Raw genomic sequence first — 20,635 nt, 5'->3', positions numbered from 1 at the left:
TGTGATCTCATGTATTCTTCATCTGTGCTAGACATTGAAATCTGTAACCTAAATTTATTGATTTGCAATCTCTTTAAACTTTTATTAATTTTGTTAATACCAATGTAAAAAGGAGAGGGATGTTATTTGTTATATAATCGTAATCCGGAATTACTGCATCGTTCATGATTGGTTTTAATATATAAGGAAAGTAATAAATATGGCAGAACCAAGAGCATGGTGTGTTCTCGGATGTTATTATTAGACATTGTATATATAGTGCCACAGACAACATAACAATGCACACTGGAAGTTACAAACAAGAATTGAATAACTATAAGTAACAAAAAAAAAAAAATAAATAAATAAATAAATAAATAAATAAATGAATAACAAAAAAGAATAACAAACTACAAATAAGTTATAACAACTAAGTTATATGATATATATAAGATTAGAATTAAGTAGTCAGAATTGTACTGAACGTTTAACTACAATTAATCAATCAAAACAACAGTAAAACTAAGACAAAACATATCATTCTGATAATGTAAGTGAGCCGAGCTACAAGTTCTCCATAGCTACGTATACGTTTCACTTAGTTATAACCAGCAACAAAAAAGTCCTAACAAATAATTCACAAGAAATTAATTAAGCATAGCAAATAAGTCATAACAAGTAAGTCAGTGTCCCTCTAGGGCTTCCGTACTCCAGGGCTGTAGCGCTCGGAAACATTCAAACAAAAGCATTTTTTTTTTACCAAATTTTAAGAATTGTTTCATCATACGAGCAATATTCTTATAATACCAATTTTAGCAATCTGAAAATACCCTTTGAAAAGGTACTCTTTGTTCTCTTAAAAAAAAACTAGTACCGAACCTATAGAAGTATTTTTACAGGAGTAAAAAGAAGGACCATATTCGAATACAACCGCTTGGAGATCGACTTTAAACTGGTTAGGTCAGGATCAGTCGTCATTTTGGACCCGTTAAAGAGTAAGTTGTTCTGGTTATTCGGAGAATCAGAATTAAAGCTACAGATATTTTATGAAAAATTTGATAAAAGACTGCTCAAAGAATATTATACTCTAAATTATATCAGTATTGGTCCTACTGATACCCTTATCATAATGAAAGTCAAAAAAGCATGTAAACAAATGCTTTCTGTCTGATAAAACCCTTATGTCAGCGTTATTGTCAATGACACCTTTTGCAAACCTCTTGGCTTTATTGCAGCCAAATTCATAATTCGGCACTTTAGTTTTCATTAAATTATTTCTTATTCATACGTAATCGCTTCTAAACTGCCATGTTTATATACACGCTTACAGCCTGTAATATTGCCAAGGATTGTACACTTGTTTAACTCAGGAGGATTCCTTTGATTGTAAATGGTGCCATAAGGTTGGAAGATGTTCCGATGGCATTGATTGGATAAGACAAGAAGTGCAGGATCAAGGTTGTGACAGAAAGGTAAAGAGTCTGGAGAATATACTTGGAATTTCTTTCCATTCCCTTTTAGGATTCCCATTTGTTTAACATCGAACTTATGTTTTTTTTTTTTAAATTGTTTAATTGAAAGACTACTTAAATCTTTAAAATTACTTTACTTAGTCTTGATAATTGATTGATTGATTGTATGTTGTTTTACGTCCCATTCGAGAATTTTTCACTCAAATAGAGACGTCACCATATACCGGTGAAGGGCTTCAAATTTTGACCTTTACTCGGCACTCAGGGCCATTGAGCAGTGAGGGATCTTTATCGTGCAAACTTCTTGAATGAAATAACAAAGAAGACCATCGCTGGTTAACGTGATAATTGATTGGTCAACATTTCAGCACAATGTGGAGTAATCATACTTATCCATGCCTCACTGCACACAAGATGTACAGTTACTCAAACAATTGAAATACAGCTTTAGCTTGAAAGTGTTCAAAAGCAGTGATGTTTAAACCACCTTTTACCCCACTGTTTTACAGGGTTTGCTTTTAAAATGTCCGTAGTACAATTATTATAAGTACTTTATATACTTGCGAATTTGTTTTTGTCTATTTTAACTAAAATGCAAACTTGTTCGAACTTGCATTGAAATAGCTTTATAGTGTTCTTTTAATTAAACGGTGTATCTACAAATTTTGATCCGATAATAAGCACTAATGCAAATCAAAACAATACTTCAAACGTAAGTACGTCATAACTTGGAGGTATCCAGTACTACCTTAAGAAAGATTTTTTGGGAATGTTTTTTCTAAAAAAAAAAAAAAAAAAAAAAAAAAAAAAAAAAAAATAATAATAAAAAAAAATTAGTTTATGTTTAGAAGTTGATAAATCTGTTTTTGTTGTTGCAAAACAACAAATAATACTTTTTATAGTTTGTGCAATTTTGATGAAATTGGAAATATTAGATGCTTAAACTATATTTTTCGAAAAAAGAAAAACAAAAAACAACATCAGAATATAACGGGGGGGGGGGGGGGGGGCTTTCTTAACCCACCCGGATAACCCCAATTACCCAAACTCATTTGTTTTCCTATCATTCTTGCCCCAACTAACACTCTCTGGAAAATTTCTAGATGACATTTTCGCAACCTCCCGAACTTACATGCACCTTCCAGAATTACAGCTGTGGTACTAGTTATACCATGCTTTTTGATTTTGCACATGGTGTTCGTGTTACTAACATGATGGATTATTATACCAGCTATGTTGTAATGTTAAATAGGAACGAGTATAATGTTTTAAATGATTTAAATGAATTTATGGGCTAGCTGACAAAAGAAGGTTGCTCCCCACCATCATCTCATACATTCACTGTATCTCTGAGAGAGGAATGAACGATAACTCAGCATAGGAGATTGAGCATAGCAGGTAAGTATCTATAAAATGAAAGCTTTTCCCTAAACCAGATATATAACCTTGTGTCATGACACATAAAATGGTATATAGGTCATAACTCCTGGCGGTCATTGCCACCCGCTGAAATTGGAAATGGTCAAATATCTCAAAAACAAATAAGCTTTACTCTTAATCATATATAATCTTAGTCTTTGTGTTTAACACATAAAAAATAATACAGGTCATGACCCCTGGAGGCCACCCCCCCCCCTTCCAAACTGGAAATTGCCAAATATCTGGAAAAACAGTTGAAAGCTTCATCCAAAAGCAATTTCAAATACAATATATATAATCTTGTTTGCATCTCTGTGTTATGACGCTTTTAACAGAAAATAGGTCATGACCCATGGAGATCATCCCTTCCCCCTTAAACTGGTAATGGTCAAATACCTCGAGAACGATTGAAAGCAATAACTTTGGAAGTTATTAGATTTAATCCTTAAAATATTTTTGTAATGTTCATTTAGTCAAATTATTGACTCATTTAATTAATGACCAATGTCACAGAAACAATTTTCTTGATTAATATAATTTACCTGTACTTTTGCTTTATTAAATAGGGAAATTACATTCAAATAAAAATTCCAACTATTTTTAATTTTTAGAATACCCTGGTACTTAAATTAATAAACAAATATTGCCATACACTGTAGACTTGCAGTTTTCACATCAAAGGACAGATCACTCTAACAGCAAAAAGTACCATGGAATTAGAATTCTAGAGAGAGTTCTTAAAAACATGTATTCTTGCATTTTTGTCAGGAACAGTTTAGTTGTATGTAGGTATTGCCTTGGGGTCAGTCCCACCTTTTTTTTTTAAATCTTTATTATAAAAATCCTTGTCTGGTGTATTATTTTTCCCCTTGACCCTACCTGGCCCAAACTTCACACATGGGAAGAAGGTGTGCAGGGACCTTGAACCAATTTTTCCAAGCAAAGGTCAAGGTGAAAAAACCTCTGTGTAAAATCCTTGTTTGGAGCATATTTCCAGCCACTCACTGTCTCTCCTCTTTGCTCAGTTGGGCTCAACTTCATGAAAGAGTGTGCTTGGGTACAGGGTATGTAGTGACTTTGAACCAATTTTCTAGATGAAAAGTCAAGGTAAAAAAACTCTTTGCATGAGAAAACTTTGTTCAGAGTATGTTTTCTCTTCCCATGGCCTCACCTGCCGTAAACTGTACCAATAGAGTACCCGTGGGTAGAGGATGTTCAGGGACCTTGAATAGATGTTTTCAAGCAAAGGTCAAGTTGGAAAACCTCCATGTGTAAAATCCTTGTCCAGTGCATATTTTCTCTCCCCTTGGATCAGTTAAGCTTATACTTCATCCATAGGGTGCCCTTGGGTAGGGGATGTGCAATGACCTTGAAACAATTTTCTAGATGAAAGGTCAAGATCAGAAAATATGTTTGCATAAAAAATACTTGTCCAGAGCATATTTTCTTCACCTTGGCTCAGTGACTCAAATGCCACCTGAAGAGTGCACCTGGCTAGAGGGTATGAAGCGAACTTGAATTAATTTTCTAGATCAAAGGTCAAGGTTGAAAAACCTTTCTGTGTAATATCATTGCCCAAAACATTAATTCTCTCCTCTTGGCTCAGCTGGGCTCATGTTTCACTCATAGAGCATTCATGAGGTGGAGAGTGTGCTGTGACCTTGAACTAATTTTTATAGACCAAAGATCAAGGTCAGAAAACCTCTTTATGTAAAATCCTTGTCCAGGGTATATTTTCTGTACCCTTGGCCCTACCTGGATCAAACTTCAAGTTTCTAGGTTGGTGGCCAAGTTTATAGCAAAGCTCTGTAAATAAATTTCTTGGTCATTTTTTCTCCCATCCAAGTCACAAAGAAACTACAAGTGAGTTCCTGGTTAAAACCATTAAAAAAATACATTACCGTCTTCAAATTTTGAGTATGCAGAAATGAACTAAATTACGTTTGAAAAATACTCACATGGACCCTCACCTGACTTCAGACGGGTAAAAAACCCCTCAGGGTATAATTATCATACATGGGCCAGGACAAGGCAGGATTAAATCATCATTATCTTTATAAAAATAACAAGAAATACACTAGAGGTGTGATAAAATAGAAAAACAGAGAGTCAATTCCTTAAAACATGCTATATTTTGTTTGTTGTTAAACTTTTCCCTTGTATCGATTTGGTCCCTCCGTTTGTTCAGTACCAATTTTCATAGATTTTGGGAAAAGTTTTCCAACATATACTAATCCTATGCACCCAAAATTTTAGGAAGAGCTATGTATTGAGTATCTTGTTGGGCAAGTGCTCCAGGGTCATCCCTAACACCCCCTCTTAGTTTAAGCTCACCTGTGAGCTTAAGGCTCAAGTGAGCTTTTCTGATCATAATCTTCTAATTGCTGGGCCAATTTAAACAAAATTGCCTTAAAGTAGGGAGAGATAAGAATGAGTGAATATTTCAAAAATCTTCTCCTCAAGAACCACTGAGTCAGTAATGTGAAAGCTTCATTCTGTACATAGTGTAGATTCAAGTTTGTTCAAATCATGACCCCTCAGGGATAGGGTGGGACCACAAGAGGCAAGCAAATTTTGACACGGGAACGTATAGGAAGAAATATTTGAAAATCTTCTCAAGAACCACTCTGCAAGAACAGTGGAAACTAATGTGAAAGCTTCATTGCACTCAGCTATATTAAGGACCGAAATGGAAAATGCGATCTTAGTACCCTCTTAATATGTATTATTTTAAAAAATCTTTGTAACAAATTAACTGTATACATGTAGAAAATGTAATATAGATATCCGTAATGCCGTACACAGTACCAGTTATATCGCATGTATCAGCTGTGTGTCGCGTGACTGGTATAATAATAGAATTGTTTAGCTGAATGTAGAAAATGAGGCTATTGCAAGGACATACGCTTGTTTTTGGAGAAAAAAAAATGATACACATTAAGAAAGGTTTACATCGTCTTCCCGAAAAGTGCTGGGAGCTAGTCTGTGCTGTTTGAGTACTGGCAATTTTACCGAAAATGCGTACAATAGCTAAAAATTCCCACTTCGCTAAAATTCTGTTATAAATAAATATAATGTTAATGCAGATAAGAATCAGCTCCCAGCATTTTTTAAAATGTACACTATATGATCAGTTGATATTCCATATTTCAGCTCAAACAGACTAGACTATGCCCTTGCACTTTTGATGTAAATTAGGATTACGCTTATCGTTCTAGCGATATTCTTTATATTCCTTGTCGCTGTGCAGCTCCATAGCGACTAGATAAATTCATAATGTATATAATTGTTTTAAATAAATTATTGTCTTTTAGTTTTAATGATTAGATTTTTAAAAAAAAATGGCGATGGTTTCATATTTATTTAAGCATTTTTGTAATTATTAAATCAGTGAATTTACTCCTCTGGGTCACTTGTACTGCTTCATGTCAAGGCTGGTGAGGTCATTTATAATCTTGTAATTTTACAAAATTTTATTAAAAAAAAAAAAAAAAAAAGAATTGATAAAATAAATGAATTAAGTTGCTACGAGGATAGTGCATAAAGTTCATGGGCAATGACGTTTTAGTCAAAATGAATGGTTCAGATATATTTACATGTATTGTATATCAAAATATTTGTTATGAAAATAGAATAGTTTAGTAACTTAATATTTTTGTAAAATCGCGGTCTTTTTAGGTCGCAGATAGTGCGCATGGCCCAGGGTTAAAAATGCCATTTTTTTAAATAAAGTGCCATTTTTTAAATAAAGTGTTCTGATTAAAATGATTAATTTCTTTATAAAACAAATCAAAGCATTATAAAAATTAAATGTGTCAAAAATAAAGCAACTATCGTCAATTTCTGATATCTCTAGTATCGCCTACTATACAGACCGTGAAATTACTACAATGTAAATAAAAACCGCAAAGAATGTTTCAAAAATAGACAGAAAAAGCGACTTCGGTCATCCGAACGGAACAATGTCTAATCATAAAATGACATTTTAATTTGGTTGAACCTGCGTCAGAGACAAAATGTTAATTCAGTCTACTTGAAATTATTGGAATATATTTAGTTCATTGATTTGAAAATAGTATATACGATTTTTCAACGGTGTATACAATTTTCGGAGACACTACAAGAAGTGTATAACCACTGTTTTTGACGAAAATAGGATGTCCCTATTGATGACGTTGTTATAAATCTAGCGCAATGTCGGACTGGACTGTGCAGCCTGTGTATACGAAGTGTTTATTCTGATGACGCTCGTAAATTATCGAGTATTGTTTTGAATTTTAAAAATTAAATAAATAATGGTCTATACATAAATATTATTGCAAACACTTGGCAGTGTAGAATAATAAAGAAATTGCAGCGTATGTCCAATAACATGTGATAAAAATTCACACCTATAACATTCGTAAAATATTCATTGTTTAATTTTTTATGTATTTACTAAATCATGGTCTATATTATTATATTATCGTACATGTTTGCCAGTGCGGACGTTATTAAGGAAATTATAGCATTTGTCCGCGAACTTTAATTTTATGGACAACCCTCGTATTTACGCAACATCATGTGGTTAAATTGATTTTTGTCGCTTGTTAAATTTTTATGACGTCACAGACTTCCCATGCGGTGCACCACGGATGTGAACCCAAGCCTTCCTTAACACAGCCGAGCATAGTGTAGAATCAAGATTGTTCTTTCAAAACACTACTCCTCCTACAGTTTTGATCCAATATCAATACAACTGCACAAGTAGACTATACTAAGATACACAATTCTGTTTATCTGTTTTTGATTTCCTTGAACAGTGTTGCCATGGTTACTAAAATAAGTAGAGTTAAACCTTGTTATCTCGAACTATATATTAAACTTAGAGATAACCTAGAAATTATGTAGATGAAATTCTGGGAACCAGGTTTTTTTTTGTATAAAAACGCCATTTTTCGACCCCCATTTGACCCCTAGGGTGAAAATGAAAATCCCAAGACCTTATTACACATCTACAGGACACCACCAATTATCTTTCAAAATATGATCAGGCTAATACATAAAATGTAAGAGGAGTTCTGGGGACCAAGTTTTTGTTTGTATAAAAACGTCCTTTTTCGACCCTGATTTAACCCCCAGGGTGAAAATGAAAACTCCGAAACCTTATTGCACTTCTACAGGACACCGCCAATAATCTTCCAAAAGATGATTAGGGTACAACGTATAATGTAAGAGGAGTTCTGGGAACCAGGGGATTTTTGTATAAAATACATTTTTTTGACACCCATTTGACCCCCAGGGTGAAAATGAAAATTCCGAAACCTTATAACATATACATACATACACAGGACACCAAACATCTTCCGAAAGATTATTAGGCTACTACGTAAAATGTAAGAGGAGTTCTGTGAACCAATGCCCCCCCCCCCCCCATGCGAGGAAAATAAATGGACCCAAAAATCAACTTTGAATTGAGGTACCAAATATCATCATTAGAAGAACTGGATTTTTTATGTAAGAAATATTTATCAAATTGATACAAAAAAACATATTTCCTTATTTAAGTGTTATCTTCAACAATAATATGTCTAAATTTTTCCATTCAAGCAAATTTAGAATGTCATAAAAGGGAAATATTTTTTTATATATTTTGAAAAGAGGTAATAAATATTAACATTAGCAGAATTGAAATTTTGGTGTAAGAAATAGTTATCAATTTGATAAATAACCGTGTTACTTTTATAAAATTGCTAGCTTCAAAAATAATTTGTATTTTCCCTTTAGGGCATTCTACAATCTAAGGATACTGAAAATTGTCATGTTACAGAAAGAAGGTTTTTTTTTTTTTTACAAAGAAGGCGGTCGTTTTTCCTAATTTGTAGTTATTAAAATTTATAGCAAAATAACCATAATCATTTAAAAAAGACAACGTAAATGTTCATTACAGGTACCTATACGATCTCAAATATTTCGAAAACTGTTTTACATATATTTTTTGAATAGTATTACAGACTATTCAAAAATAGTTTGACTTGTACTTGCAACTTAAAATATATTAATATATTACATTATTACATAGTCTATTTATAGTCTCTATATAATCTATACAAACGAAAACAGTTCATAACACTACATATTCACTGGTTTTGAAGCCGTATTCACCGGAGGGTCGGTGCGCGTGCAGCGGCATTGTGACGTCACCATCAACACCTCAAACAACGTTGTAAACAATGGTTGCAACGGCCGGAGCCAGCTGTGTGTCTGAGCAGGAAAAACATAAGCCAAGCCTATCGCAGGATTATTTTCTAAACATAACGATGTCTAACATACAGCAAAAGGAAAACACGGAAGTTATAATTTGTAATCTGGACATTTTTTTAATTTTTCTACGACAGAAGTTCGTAAATGGAAGTGGTTTCATCATTCAGCCTTCAATGTCTTACTTATTCAAATCATGACTATATAATAAAACAATTATGGACTCTTTCGGTGGTGAATATGGTTTGTTATTCACCAGAAAAATATCAATATTGACCGAGGCGAAGCCGAGGTCAATATTGATATTTTTCTGGTGAATAACAAACCATATTCACCACCGAAAGAGTCCATAATTGTATAATATATCCTTGATATATATATATATATATATATATATATATATATATATATATATATATATATATATATATATATATATATATATATATATATATATATATATAATTGCATCTATTTCAAATTTCCTAACATTACTTCAGAGTTTATTTTTGTAACACTTCTTTTTTCTTTGTTTTTTCTTCTTTTTTAAGTTTTAGGGTTCATGACATTGGATGTCTCAGAGGTACCAAAGCTCTCTTTAAAATTCTAACAAATCGAATATTACTTTAAAGGTATACCTGAAAAATATAACATTCAGTACTAAAAAAAAATAGATATAGGAAATATTAATAGATCACTAACATGACTCCTCTTTCCTCAATATTATACGTGTATACAAAGAAAGGAAGTGACATCCTGTATTGAGAATGTTCAGCTTATCAATATGTCTTCCTTTTGATGGAGTTTAACTCTAGCTGGAATGGAACAAAACTAAAATGACAATATTTTGCTTGCTCCTTGGAATTTTTTTAAATTCCGTTACAGGTAATTTAACTTGTCAGTATAACAGTCAAAAAATTTATATCCTGTTAATAAAACTTTTTCCAAATGTAATTTGAATGTTAAATGTCTTCTTCTTATTTAATTTTTAAAAGTCAGACCATTAATATTCAGAAAAGGAAATATCTGAGGAATGATATGAAAGTCCTCGATTTACGATAATCAGCACAATTGCCTGAAATAGTTTTGTATTTTATATTTTTTAAAAGTCTTAATATCTAATAATTGTTTGTTTATTCATTTAAAATAATGATGATTATGAATAATAATAATGATGATGATTAATATAATTATTATTGTATGAATGATATCAACTCTTCGTTTGCTTTTGTCGTTTTTTTTTTTCCTTTCTTTTGGTCCTAGATACCTAGGTAAAAGGAAAAAAAAACTTACTGACATTGTATTACAAAAACACTTACCTGTTTTACTTGTGAAAATAATCATCCCCAGGGATTCTTTAAGTATCTGCAATTATTTATGAAATTAAGCGACATAAATACTAGTGTGAGTATAATATGTAGTACTTTGAAGTCAACCGTTGCTATATTTTATTTTTTCCAAATGTAATATGTATTAAAGTGCAGGCCAGTTTTATTTTTATATTGTCTCGGTTTGAGAAATATCAGCATATATATTTTTCATAAAGAGGAGATCATAAAATCTATGCTGAATCATAAAAGAAAGAGAGATTTAAGGAATATTTACATGTATCACCGCGGGATTCAAAATATTGCTTTATACATAGTACAAGCATGAATAAATTTTGATCATAATAACCACTCTGCTGAAAATCAGAGCACAGTGAGGGTAAAATAAAAACAAGTGGCAGAATGCGCATCGGAAAGAGATGTTTATACAATAAATACTTGCGCCAGTATTCTTTATCATACGAGGCTAGGACTCTGTCAATTTTCTGCATGTACATACAGCACTTGAAACCTTAACTGCAAGAAAAACTGTACAAAAAGCAAGTGTAATTTTAGGATATTTGAGGAATATTCGGTAATGTTAAGCAAATATCGACATATTTTTTATTATTCTATTATGAATTTAAAAAAAAAAATTAGACATTAAACGCATAATGTTGTACAATGAACAAAAACGTTTTTTTGCTAAAACAGTTGTATTCTTTAACAATTAAAGCAGAATCTATGTCAACTGACTGTCGATTGCCAGGAGTGTTATATCAAGGCACCAAAAACGTAACAGAAACTGGCAGACCGTGTCAAAGATGGGATGCACAGAGCCCACATGAACACGATTATTATGTTTTTAGCATTGCACAAGAGAATTACTGTAGAAATTTCGACAGAGAAGAGCCATGGTGTTTCACCAATGACTCTGATGTCCGCTGGGAACTCTGTGGGGTGAAAATATGTGGTCAGTAAATTTGTACTAAGATGATAAAACTGCTTTAATGTTACTTGAGTTTTATAGTGTAAGAATATTTTTTTGTATTTTTTTTTCAGGAACACCGTGTCTTAATCAGTCTTTTTATACCAAGGAAATAAGTAGCCAGTGTGTTTCTGGTATCACAAGTGTCAGTGAATACTGTAGGTCAGTGCTTTGTATATAAACAATAAAATAGTGAAGTTGCGTCATTTAAACGTACACAATATATATATATATATATATATATATATATATATATATATATATATATATATATATATATATATATATATATATATATATATATATATATATATATATATATATATATATATATATATATATATATATATATATTGAGGCAAATTCTTCTAATCAAACATTATGAAATAAAAATATCAGAGTAACAGAGCTACAGTAATAATGGCGTTGTAATCTTGTATTTGAAACAAAATCCTTCAATTGTGGTGACAGTCTGTGAGGATTCAGGCTTGATTACGTGTATTGCTAATTTAAAGAAAACAACCACTGCATAATGATTTGAATGTATATGTTCCGAAAAAGTCTTTTAAGAGTACTATAACTCTCCACCAGAATTTTAAATGTGACTATTTTAACACTATTTTTCCTGTTTACTGCATAAACAACCTTTTAACATTGTATTAATGTCATTTCCATATTTTCCAGCAATATATTAAACCTAATTTCGTGTTTGAAGATGAATATTGAAAATCTCACTGGTTCCAGTTGTCCCCAGATTACATGGCGATCTATTGCTCTGCAAATAAAGGGCACTTTGGAAGAGTTAACAGGGAAGTCCATCTCTCAATGTATGTTAACAAAAAAGTTTACCCCCTTTTCTCTGAACGCTAGTTAAAAGAAAAGTCCATCTCTGAATGAGAGTTTAAAGAGAAATTCATTTCTAATGTTAGTTAAAAAGAAGTAAATTTCATATAGGTAAAATGAAAATCTCCAGCCACATATTTTTTTTCTCAAAGTTTTTTTTTAAAAAATGGCCTTTAAATTGAAAAAGGGGTATCGATTTATTAGGGAGATAGTAGAAAGAGAGATATTTGAATATCAAAGGAAGTCTACAATTTCTTGTTATCTTACAGATTGGATATAAACTATATGTATCATTTACAACCAGAATTAGTCTTAAAATTTTTATCAATATATTCATCTAAATTTGACCATGAAAGAAGGACTTCCCATCTTTAAAAATGAGGCTCATGCGGAAAAAACTTAAATATCGTCAAATGATCTATCAAAATAAAATTAAAATGTTATGTTTTGCAGGCATTCTTTCACCATGTCGAGATCCCAGTATGATAGGTGATTCTTTTGTGGTGATTAACTTTGCTATCCCTTGTTACAATCAATTCTTCAGGAATGTAACAGGAGATGAATTATGCCGGTATTTATTCAAAATACATCTTAATATGACAAAATGTACATGTTAAAATGATAAACAGTGTTTATTTTCTTAAGTGTTTGTGTGAAGTTGTTCCATCCGAATATTAAAGTAACATATACTAAGGACACTGCAATAGAAATTAGGGATGTCAACGAATATTCGAGTACTCGACTATCGTTCGATCATACCGACTATCGACTAAAATTTCCTTAGTCGGTTAATCGTTCAAATGTGTTACCCAGAAGAAATTTTAAATTCAAGGTAATAAACTTGGATTCGCCCATTTCAAGTGCGAGCGTTTGATATCCTGCATTTAGATGAAATGTGCAATAAATATCATATTAATTTTGAAATCAAATAAATTGGATAAATATAGATGTACAGTATTTATTGTACTACGTAGATGTTTAAGATTCAGAAATTCGTTGTATAATGGTGATAGCGTAGATTAAACATTGTACCACTTGTGTATAAAAGACAAATAGTGAAAATGACATGAAAAATTAATTTAAATTTCAACGAATATTCGACTATCGTTCGACTAAAGCCTCCGACTATTCGACTAAGCTGTCCGAATAAAATTGACATCCCTAATAGAAATATATGCTGATTTCTGTAACTAATTAAGTTTTTTTTACCATTTGGAAGATTGTCTTCTCTATTTTCAGTCTTATCCTAAAGGCTGATTTAAAAAAAAAAAAGTTTGAAGTTAATTAAAATAATCGGCATTAATATTCAAAAGAATATCAAATTTGAAATTAATCCGCCTAAATATGCCAGTGTTTAAAAGCTTCTTATCCTCTCATTCAAATATAGAATAGAACAGCGTATTGGGCATTGTATGATATCAAGGGTACAGGACAGTGACAAAACAAACTCTACTTGTGTCGTCAAAGATAAAATAAGCATGGTTAACAGGTTTTTGCCTCTTCTTCCTGCACAGATTCAACACAATGTTAGTCTTTGTAAGTATTCTTTAATACAAAGATTCATATTTTTTTCCGATACATCCGATTTAGCTAGAAATTAAAGACAACATGGTGTCTGACACATGTGCTTCATATTTGAATATTTTACTGGAGAAAGGTATTGATGAAAAACTAACAACTAAATTTTATGATCAATGTAATGACGCCATTTCCCTTTTTATGTAGCAATAAACCATTTTCGCCTGCAAACGGGGTTTATGTCTAAAGTTGCTTTAATACCACGAGCATGTTATCCGTAAGAATAATTTCTAAAACGAGACAAGCTACTGACAAACAAGTTGATAGTACAAAGGTATCAACAATCTCATTTAAAGTCAACATTCGGCATTTGCAATGGTTGATACAATGACCTTGTTTGTAAATACAGCTGCAGTCTGTTATTAGAACAAATGTTGACCAACGTCTTTCATACAAATTGTTAGGTCATTACTTTCATACTGAATTGACTATTAATTTCTCAGTTTAGTCGATCATAACAAAGGGCACACTGCAGTATTGATTGGTCTACAGGGGATGCTTACTATTCAATTTTATCAGAGATCCATATTTGCTCTGCTCACAAATTTTATTGTTTCATTGGACATTTGTGTATGTACACTGATTGTATTCTTCGTATTTAAATCTAAAATAGTTCTCTCTTACTTTTGTAGGTATCAAATACTTTTTTTCTGAATTCCCTGTGCCGCTGGAAAATATAACAGGTATCACTTTAATTTATCGTGCATTAATTTTAAATTTATCTTGGATACTTAAAAGAATCGGGTACTCTTTGCAAGATAAAAATAAAATAATGATTAAAATAAAACAAACAAACAAATAAATAAATTAAAAAAGGATAGTAAAACTGTCACATTGATTTTATATTTTACAATCAAAATAAGAGTATTCCAAGATATTTGAGCGAATTACAAATGTTTTAAAAAAAAAACAAAAAAAAAAAAAAACAACAAAAAACAAAAACAAAACACACAAACACACACACACACACCCACACACACACACACACACACACACACACACATTTCTCCTAAAACACGCCAATAAAAAGAGAATAAAAAGACAAAACTGTTAATAATCAATGATCTCTTAATGAAAAATGTGACACGTAAGTGCTTTAATTTTGAGAGAGAGAGAGAGAGAGAGAGAGAGAGAGAGAGAGAGAGAGAGAGAGAGAACCCCATATAGTGGACATTCGGGAGCCTACAGCCTACATGCAGAATGTCTTTGTCATCTACATGATACTTGCGAATCAGTTATTAAAGAGTTCTGTGCTTTGATTCCATAGCAGAGATCTGATATTTGCGCATATGTATGAGTCTTCATTCTTTAAGTTCAATAAAAGCCAAGGTCATAGTTAGTGGTCAATGGTCAAATATCATGACCTTATCTACTGAATCTTTTAATGTTTGGCTTTGAAATTTTTTAAATAACTAAATATCAGAAACCTCATGGTCAATTTTTTATCTCATTTTGGCAGTTCCATTTCAATCAGTCTGTTGATTTTTTGTAACATTTAAATCACACATTTTCTTTAAAGATATCTTCACGTGTAGCATATTTACATGTGAATTATATTTTTACGTGTGCGCCAATATAACCGTATCACTATATTTTACTGAATTTTAGTGATGAATAATAAAGATAACAAATAGTAATCAAGTCCAAACGTTTATTGAAACAATAAAACTGGGAGCAGGGCAAACACGGACCTCTAAAAAATCATTAGAGGTGGGATCAGGTGCCATGAAGGAGTAAGCATACCTTGTCGACCGGCCATACCTTTTCATGGTCGGGCAAACGGAAAAACCCGTAAACAATTCAATGAAAAAATAATGGCCTAACAATTTGTATGAAAAAAGTCAGTCAGCATTCGACTTAACGATCTATTGTATTTGCTTTTAAAGTCATTGTGCCAACCATTTTGCGAAATGCTGACTTTTAAAAAAAAATTCTAACATCTTTGTTTCATCGACTAATTTGTCAATAGCTTGCTTCATGTTAGAAATCGTTATACGTAGAGCATGCTCCAACGTATGGATTCAGCTGGGAGACATAAACTCCATATGCAGGTGATAATAGTATATTACTACAAAAATAAGGGAAGTTGGCGATAGAAAAGTTGACGGTTATCATTAACGTCTTTTTCTAGTAAAATATCCAAATAAGAAACAGATGTGTCAGACTCAGTGGTATCTTTTATTTCGAGTTCAACGGGGTACATCGAATCAAGTAGGAATGAAAAGAATATTGCCAGTTGATAAAATGTCGTCGATATAACAAAAATGTTGCTTTGATTTGATTTTTGATAAACATCATCACACATATTTGTAATATATCCAATTGTAATTCTAAAAAAAAAATGCACATTCTGGATAATGTCGAATGTCTTATTTTGACCTCTTACAACAGGGGTCAGATAGGCTATATTACGAACTGTATGGGCAATTAAATCTTCATATTGCACTAATAGATTTTTTATCATAGAACAAAATATCAATTTTTTAAAAAGTGAATTTTAGGAAAAGATTCTCCCCACCTGTTTTGTACTAGTTTAAATGCAAAGATTTCCAATATGTACTTTCACGTAACAACTGCTGACATTCTGTGTTGTTCTCTGAAAACCTACTGGTATGCTTGATAAAGTTATTTTATTATCTAGATACTAAAATGCCTGCAGGAAGTCCAGAAACAAACTCTGATTTTTCTCAAACAGCGATTTTTCGTAAGTTGACTCTGATTAGTGTATATCGTCTTTCTAACATAAAGCTTCGAGGGTAGGATTTCTAAAAGGAAATAATTTCCTCTTCAAAATGAACAAATGAAATCACACACTTAGTTTTTCATTCTTTAATATTTTGAATTTTCATACAATTTTGAAATTGTATTATTATGTCACAAACTCTACTAATTTTCGTCCTACCCTACATGTTTTGCTTTAAAATATTGATAAAAAGAAAATATGTAAAAGATTAAAACAAATGAAGGAAAGAATGAAGTATTTATCTCAAAGCATTTGTAAAGCATTTCATATTTATCACATTATTTACATGTACGAGGGTTGTTCGGAAAGTTCGTGGACTACCGTCATAACTTTTTTACTTAATATTATATCCAAATTTGGAAGAAATATTTCAACAATAAATTCAAATGATGTGATTTAAATTTTTTTAAGATATCATGGTTTATTTCCAACTTATTTAGACTTAAAAAATGCGAAAATCGGATCACGGAGTAGGTCAAAATTTTGTAAATAACAATCAAGACACTTAATAATGTCTAAAGTCATATCCTCTGTAAAATGAAACAAAAACGGAAAATTCTACATCTTCAAATTTAGAATTGTTTCATCGTTTCTGATTCAAAATTATGACTTATTATTTTGTTTCATTGAAAAGAAATCAGTTTCAGAAGATAGGTAGTCCTCATTGAAAAAGGCAAAAAAGATGACGTCGAAGAACGTCACGGAGCAGGAGTTAACCATACAATATGTGTGTTGTACTCCGGAAAATTCCGGAAAAAACCCCTCTGAAAATGCCGGAGGAAGTAGGAAATATGTCAAAAGTGAGAAATGCATGTGTGTGTACATGGTTCAAGCGGTATTTGAATGATAGACTACTCTGCTTAGACGAGGGTGATCTGTAAAAAAAAAAAAAAAAAAAAAAAAAAAAAAAAAAAAAAAAAAACGGACTATCTGTAAAAATCTTATCAAAACATTGAACAGTTAGTAACGTCATGTTAAGAGTTTGGGGCTTCACAGATGCTGATCTTATGAAAGCACACTTATGCAGTGAAAAAAAAAAATATAACATTGACACACAAAATGATGCTAATGGAACAATTGTTAGCAAAATAGATTTCAAGTGATAGAGAAACGTTTTTCATGAGTGCACTGGTATTTGGCAATACCGTGAGAAATGTATAGGGATAGTATTTTTTAGAACCTCATGTCGGTATGTTTTTGACGTTAGAGTATTGCTGAGTTTGCTCCGTGGTTACAAAACGTGTTAATTTTAAAATTAAATAACATGAATTCTATTAAATCACATGGAATGAAACTTCACACTTAAACAAATAAATATTTTTACATATGATAATGTGCTCATTTTAAATTTCTTGAAGATAGTATAACGAAGATTGGCATTGTCCACGAACTTTTCGAACAACTCTCGTATATGTTACCATATTGTTACGATTCATGTATGTTTCAGTTGCGGTGGGATTTGCTGCTGCATTAATATTTGCTGTAAGCTTTGCAATCACCATATACAAAATAAGGTTTGTGTCCTTTAATTTTCGTTCAAAATTTAATTAAATCAAATTTCAAGAAAAAAAATATACAAGTTCAGATGTCGCATCTTTTAGAATGGCTTCGTCTGAGACTTTTACTCTTCTTCATCATTTTTTTCTTGACTTTCAAATTTTTACTAAAAGCTTGTTTAGCTAACCCGAGCGGAGGCTCGAGTGAACTTTAATAAATTTGTCCGTTGTCTGTCGTCCTTGTTGTTGCAAACTTTTCACATTTCAACTTCTCAAGAACCACTGGACCGATTTCAGCCAAACTTGGCGTGAAGCTTTTTTCGATAAAGAGGATTGCAATTTTTTGACATGAAGGGCAATGTCCTCTTTCAAGGAGAAATAATTAAGAATTACTAAAAATTTAATGGCATCTTTTCAACATCTTCTTCTCAAAAACCAGAGGGTCAGAAAAAAATACGTGAAAGCTTCAATTCCTAGCATAAATTTATGTTCATTATTAGCAAAACATACCTAGTAAGTCTTGTTATATAATGTTTTTATTATAAGACCTGTGCTTAGGGTTGAAGTTCAGTTCAGAATATATCAGAAGTTCATAATTTACACAATGCATGTGTACCTGAAAACAAAATCGTCTCCAGAACAGCAGGAACATTTTGATCATGTGATATTGGAGATAATATGATGTGGATTTAACTTTCAGTGAATCATAGCTCCCTTAAAACTATCTTTTGGTTCACAATATGGAGTAGAAATATTTATGAAAATAAAGGGAAATTTGAAAAAAAAATTCTTATGGAGAACAACAAGGCAAAGTGACTCAGGTGAGCGTTAGGGCCCATTGGACTCTTGTTTTTATATCGTTTTATTTACTCTTTATTTCTTAAAAACACGTGGTATCCAACCACAAAAATGACAATAACTAATATACAAAGTGCATACTAGTGTTCTTCCTTGCATGTATTGTTTACTGAATAGTCATGGAAATCTAAATTTCGATTTAATATGAAATATTTTTCATGTTCAAAGCAATGAAAAAGAAATATTGAAACACATACATTCAGTAGGACATTGTGTATGTTTTTATTTCTATAATTCTAAGAATTGCGAGTGAAGATGACATGATTGATTCTGAGAGTATATGTTACATTTGAAAGTGGAACCTTCTAGAAATGATAGACGGACTTATCACAACTCCATTTTCACAATGTTATTACCTTTCCAACTTTTTTGAAAAGTTTATATTTTCCCTTTTATTTGTATGGATTCATACATGTAGCTATAAAAATGTACAACACATCAACACACGTCTATTAGTTAGTTTATAGTTTTGATATACTCTTTAGAATAATCATTCTGATTTAAACTATTGTTTCTCAATTTATATAAACATTTTTTTTTTCAAAATCATACAGAGCAATAACATTGAGGAAAAGACGGAAAGAATTAATGCGACTCCCAAGTATCCCAAAGTCAAAGGACCCCCAATACGAAATAAAATTAACCTATCAAGATGGTACGTATTCCGACCCCGATTATGAAATCGTAGAGGAACAAGACGAGGGTTATGAACATTTACCCGGGCAAGGAGTAACTCTGCGTCTTACAGATGAGGATGGGCCATATGCAGATCCTATCAATGCAGATGGAGCATATCTAGATGTAGTGCAGAGCGAAAAAGAACCTAATGATTATGTCAACGTTTCTCCTTATATTGATTTAGTAGATGATACATTTGATGATCATTTTAAGTCAGAGGCCGCGGGAATTTTACAATCAGAGACTTCTGAAATGTAATTTACCTGAGAGCATAGATACAGAAAGAAATAAAGGGCTAAACGATGATTTTCCACCATTATATAGAGTGTATATGTATTTTGAATACTGATGGTTTTCGAGGCTGCATGACGAACGTCTGGATGTGAAGAATTAAAATAAAAACTATCCTACGGCTTTCCTATACATATTCGTTTTGTTGTTGTTGTATATTTCATCTGCAAACGTTATTAATAACAAAAACCCCACCGTTTTTAGATCATAATGTCCATAGCCAGATTGCTTCATACGATTAAAACATTGGATATATGTTTCTTATCGAAGAAAAAGGCACCGAAGCAAATAATTTCGGAATATTCATCAACTGAAACTGTATATGTGTTACAGTAAATATGTGAAATCAGGAATTTCATGCATTTCCTAAATCATCCAGTAAATATATGTATTTACTGGCCGTTTTAGGAAATACCTGTAATTACTAAATAACTAGTAAATTCATGTATTTTCTGAAAATTTTAGCCAATTTTACACGTTTTACCTGAACTAAGCTGGATGACTATACATATGCTTTAAAACATTCAGTAAGTATACAAATACCAGTATGCATGCTTTTTAAGCAGCAATTAATAAGAATTGTTTCTACAAAGCTGACGTTATACATTAATTTCCAATTCTGGACAAGACTTGGTGCATTTAAGGAGGAAAGCTTAAGGTATTTCCATCCTCCTGTAATAGCATTAGTTTTTACAGAAACTTTTATTAATATAAATTCATACCCAATAAAAATATCTTTTGGA

The 20,635-nt window shown here is 31.7% G+C and overlaps 1 protein-coding gene across 1 annotated transcript in view; it reads left to right on the top strand.

Annotated features, from left to right (window-relative positions):
• The window catches only part of LOC133204070 (uncharacterized), a 135,105-nt gene extending 114,840 nt beyond the window's left edge, over positions 1-20,265 (top strand). The window contains exons 2-10 of the mRNA XM_061339848.1: positions 11,157-11,390; positions 11,480-11,567; positions 12,090-12,232; positions 12,702-12,819; positions 13,636-13,784; positions 14,459-14,509; positions 16,468-16,530; positions 18,017-18,083; positions 19,478-20,265. Of these exons, the coding sequence (XP_061195832.1) occupies positions 11,157-11,390; positions 11,480-11,567; positions 12,090-12,232; positions 12,702-12,819; positions 13,636-13,784; positions 14,459-14,509; positions 16,468-16,530; positions 18,017-18,083; positions 19,478-19,859 (1,295 nt within the window). The 3' untranslated portion in view covers positions 19,860-20,265. The remainder of the gene's footprint in view (positions 1-11,156; positions 11,391-11,479; positions 11,568-12,089; positions 12,233-12,701; positions 12,820-13,635; positions 13,785-14,458; positions 14,510-16,467; positions 16,531-18,016; positions 18,084-19,477) is intronic.
• Positions 20,266-20,635: the final 370 nt, after the last annotated feature.

The sequence above is a fragment of the Saccostrea echinata genome, unplaced genomic scaffold (genome assembly GCF_033153115.1).
Source record: "Saccostrea echinata isolate AGI-Se365-2 ecotype Australia unplaced genomic scaffold, CSIRO_AGI_Sech_v1 ptg000052l, whole genome shotgun sequence".
Lineage (NCBI taxonomy): Eukaryota > Metazoa > Mollusca > Bivalvia > Ostreida > Ostreidae > Saccostrea > Saccostrea echinata.
This window is presented reverse-complemented; position numbering and strand designations above follow the sequence as displayed.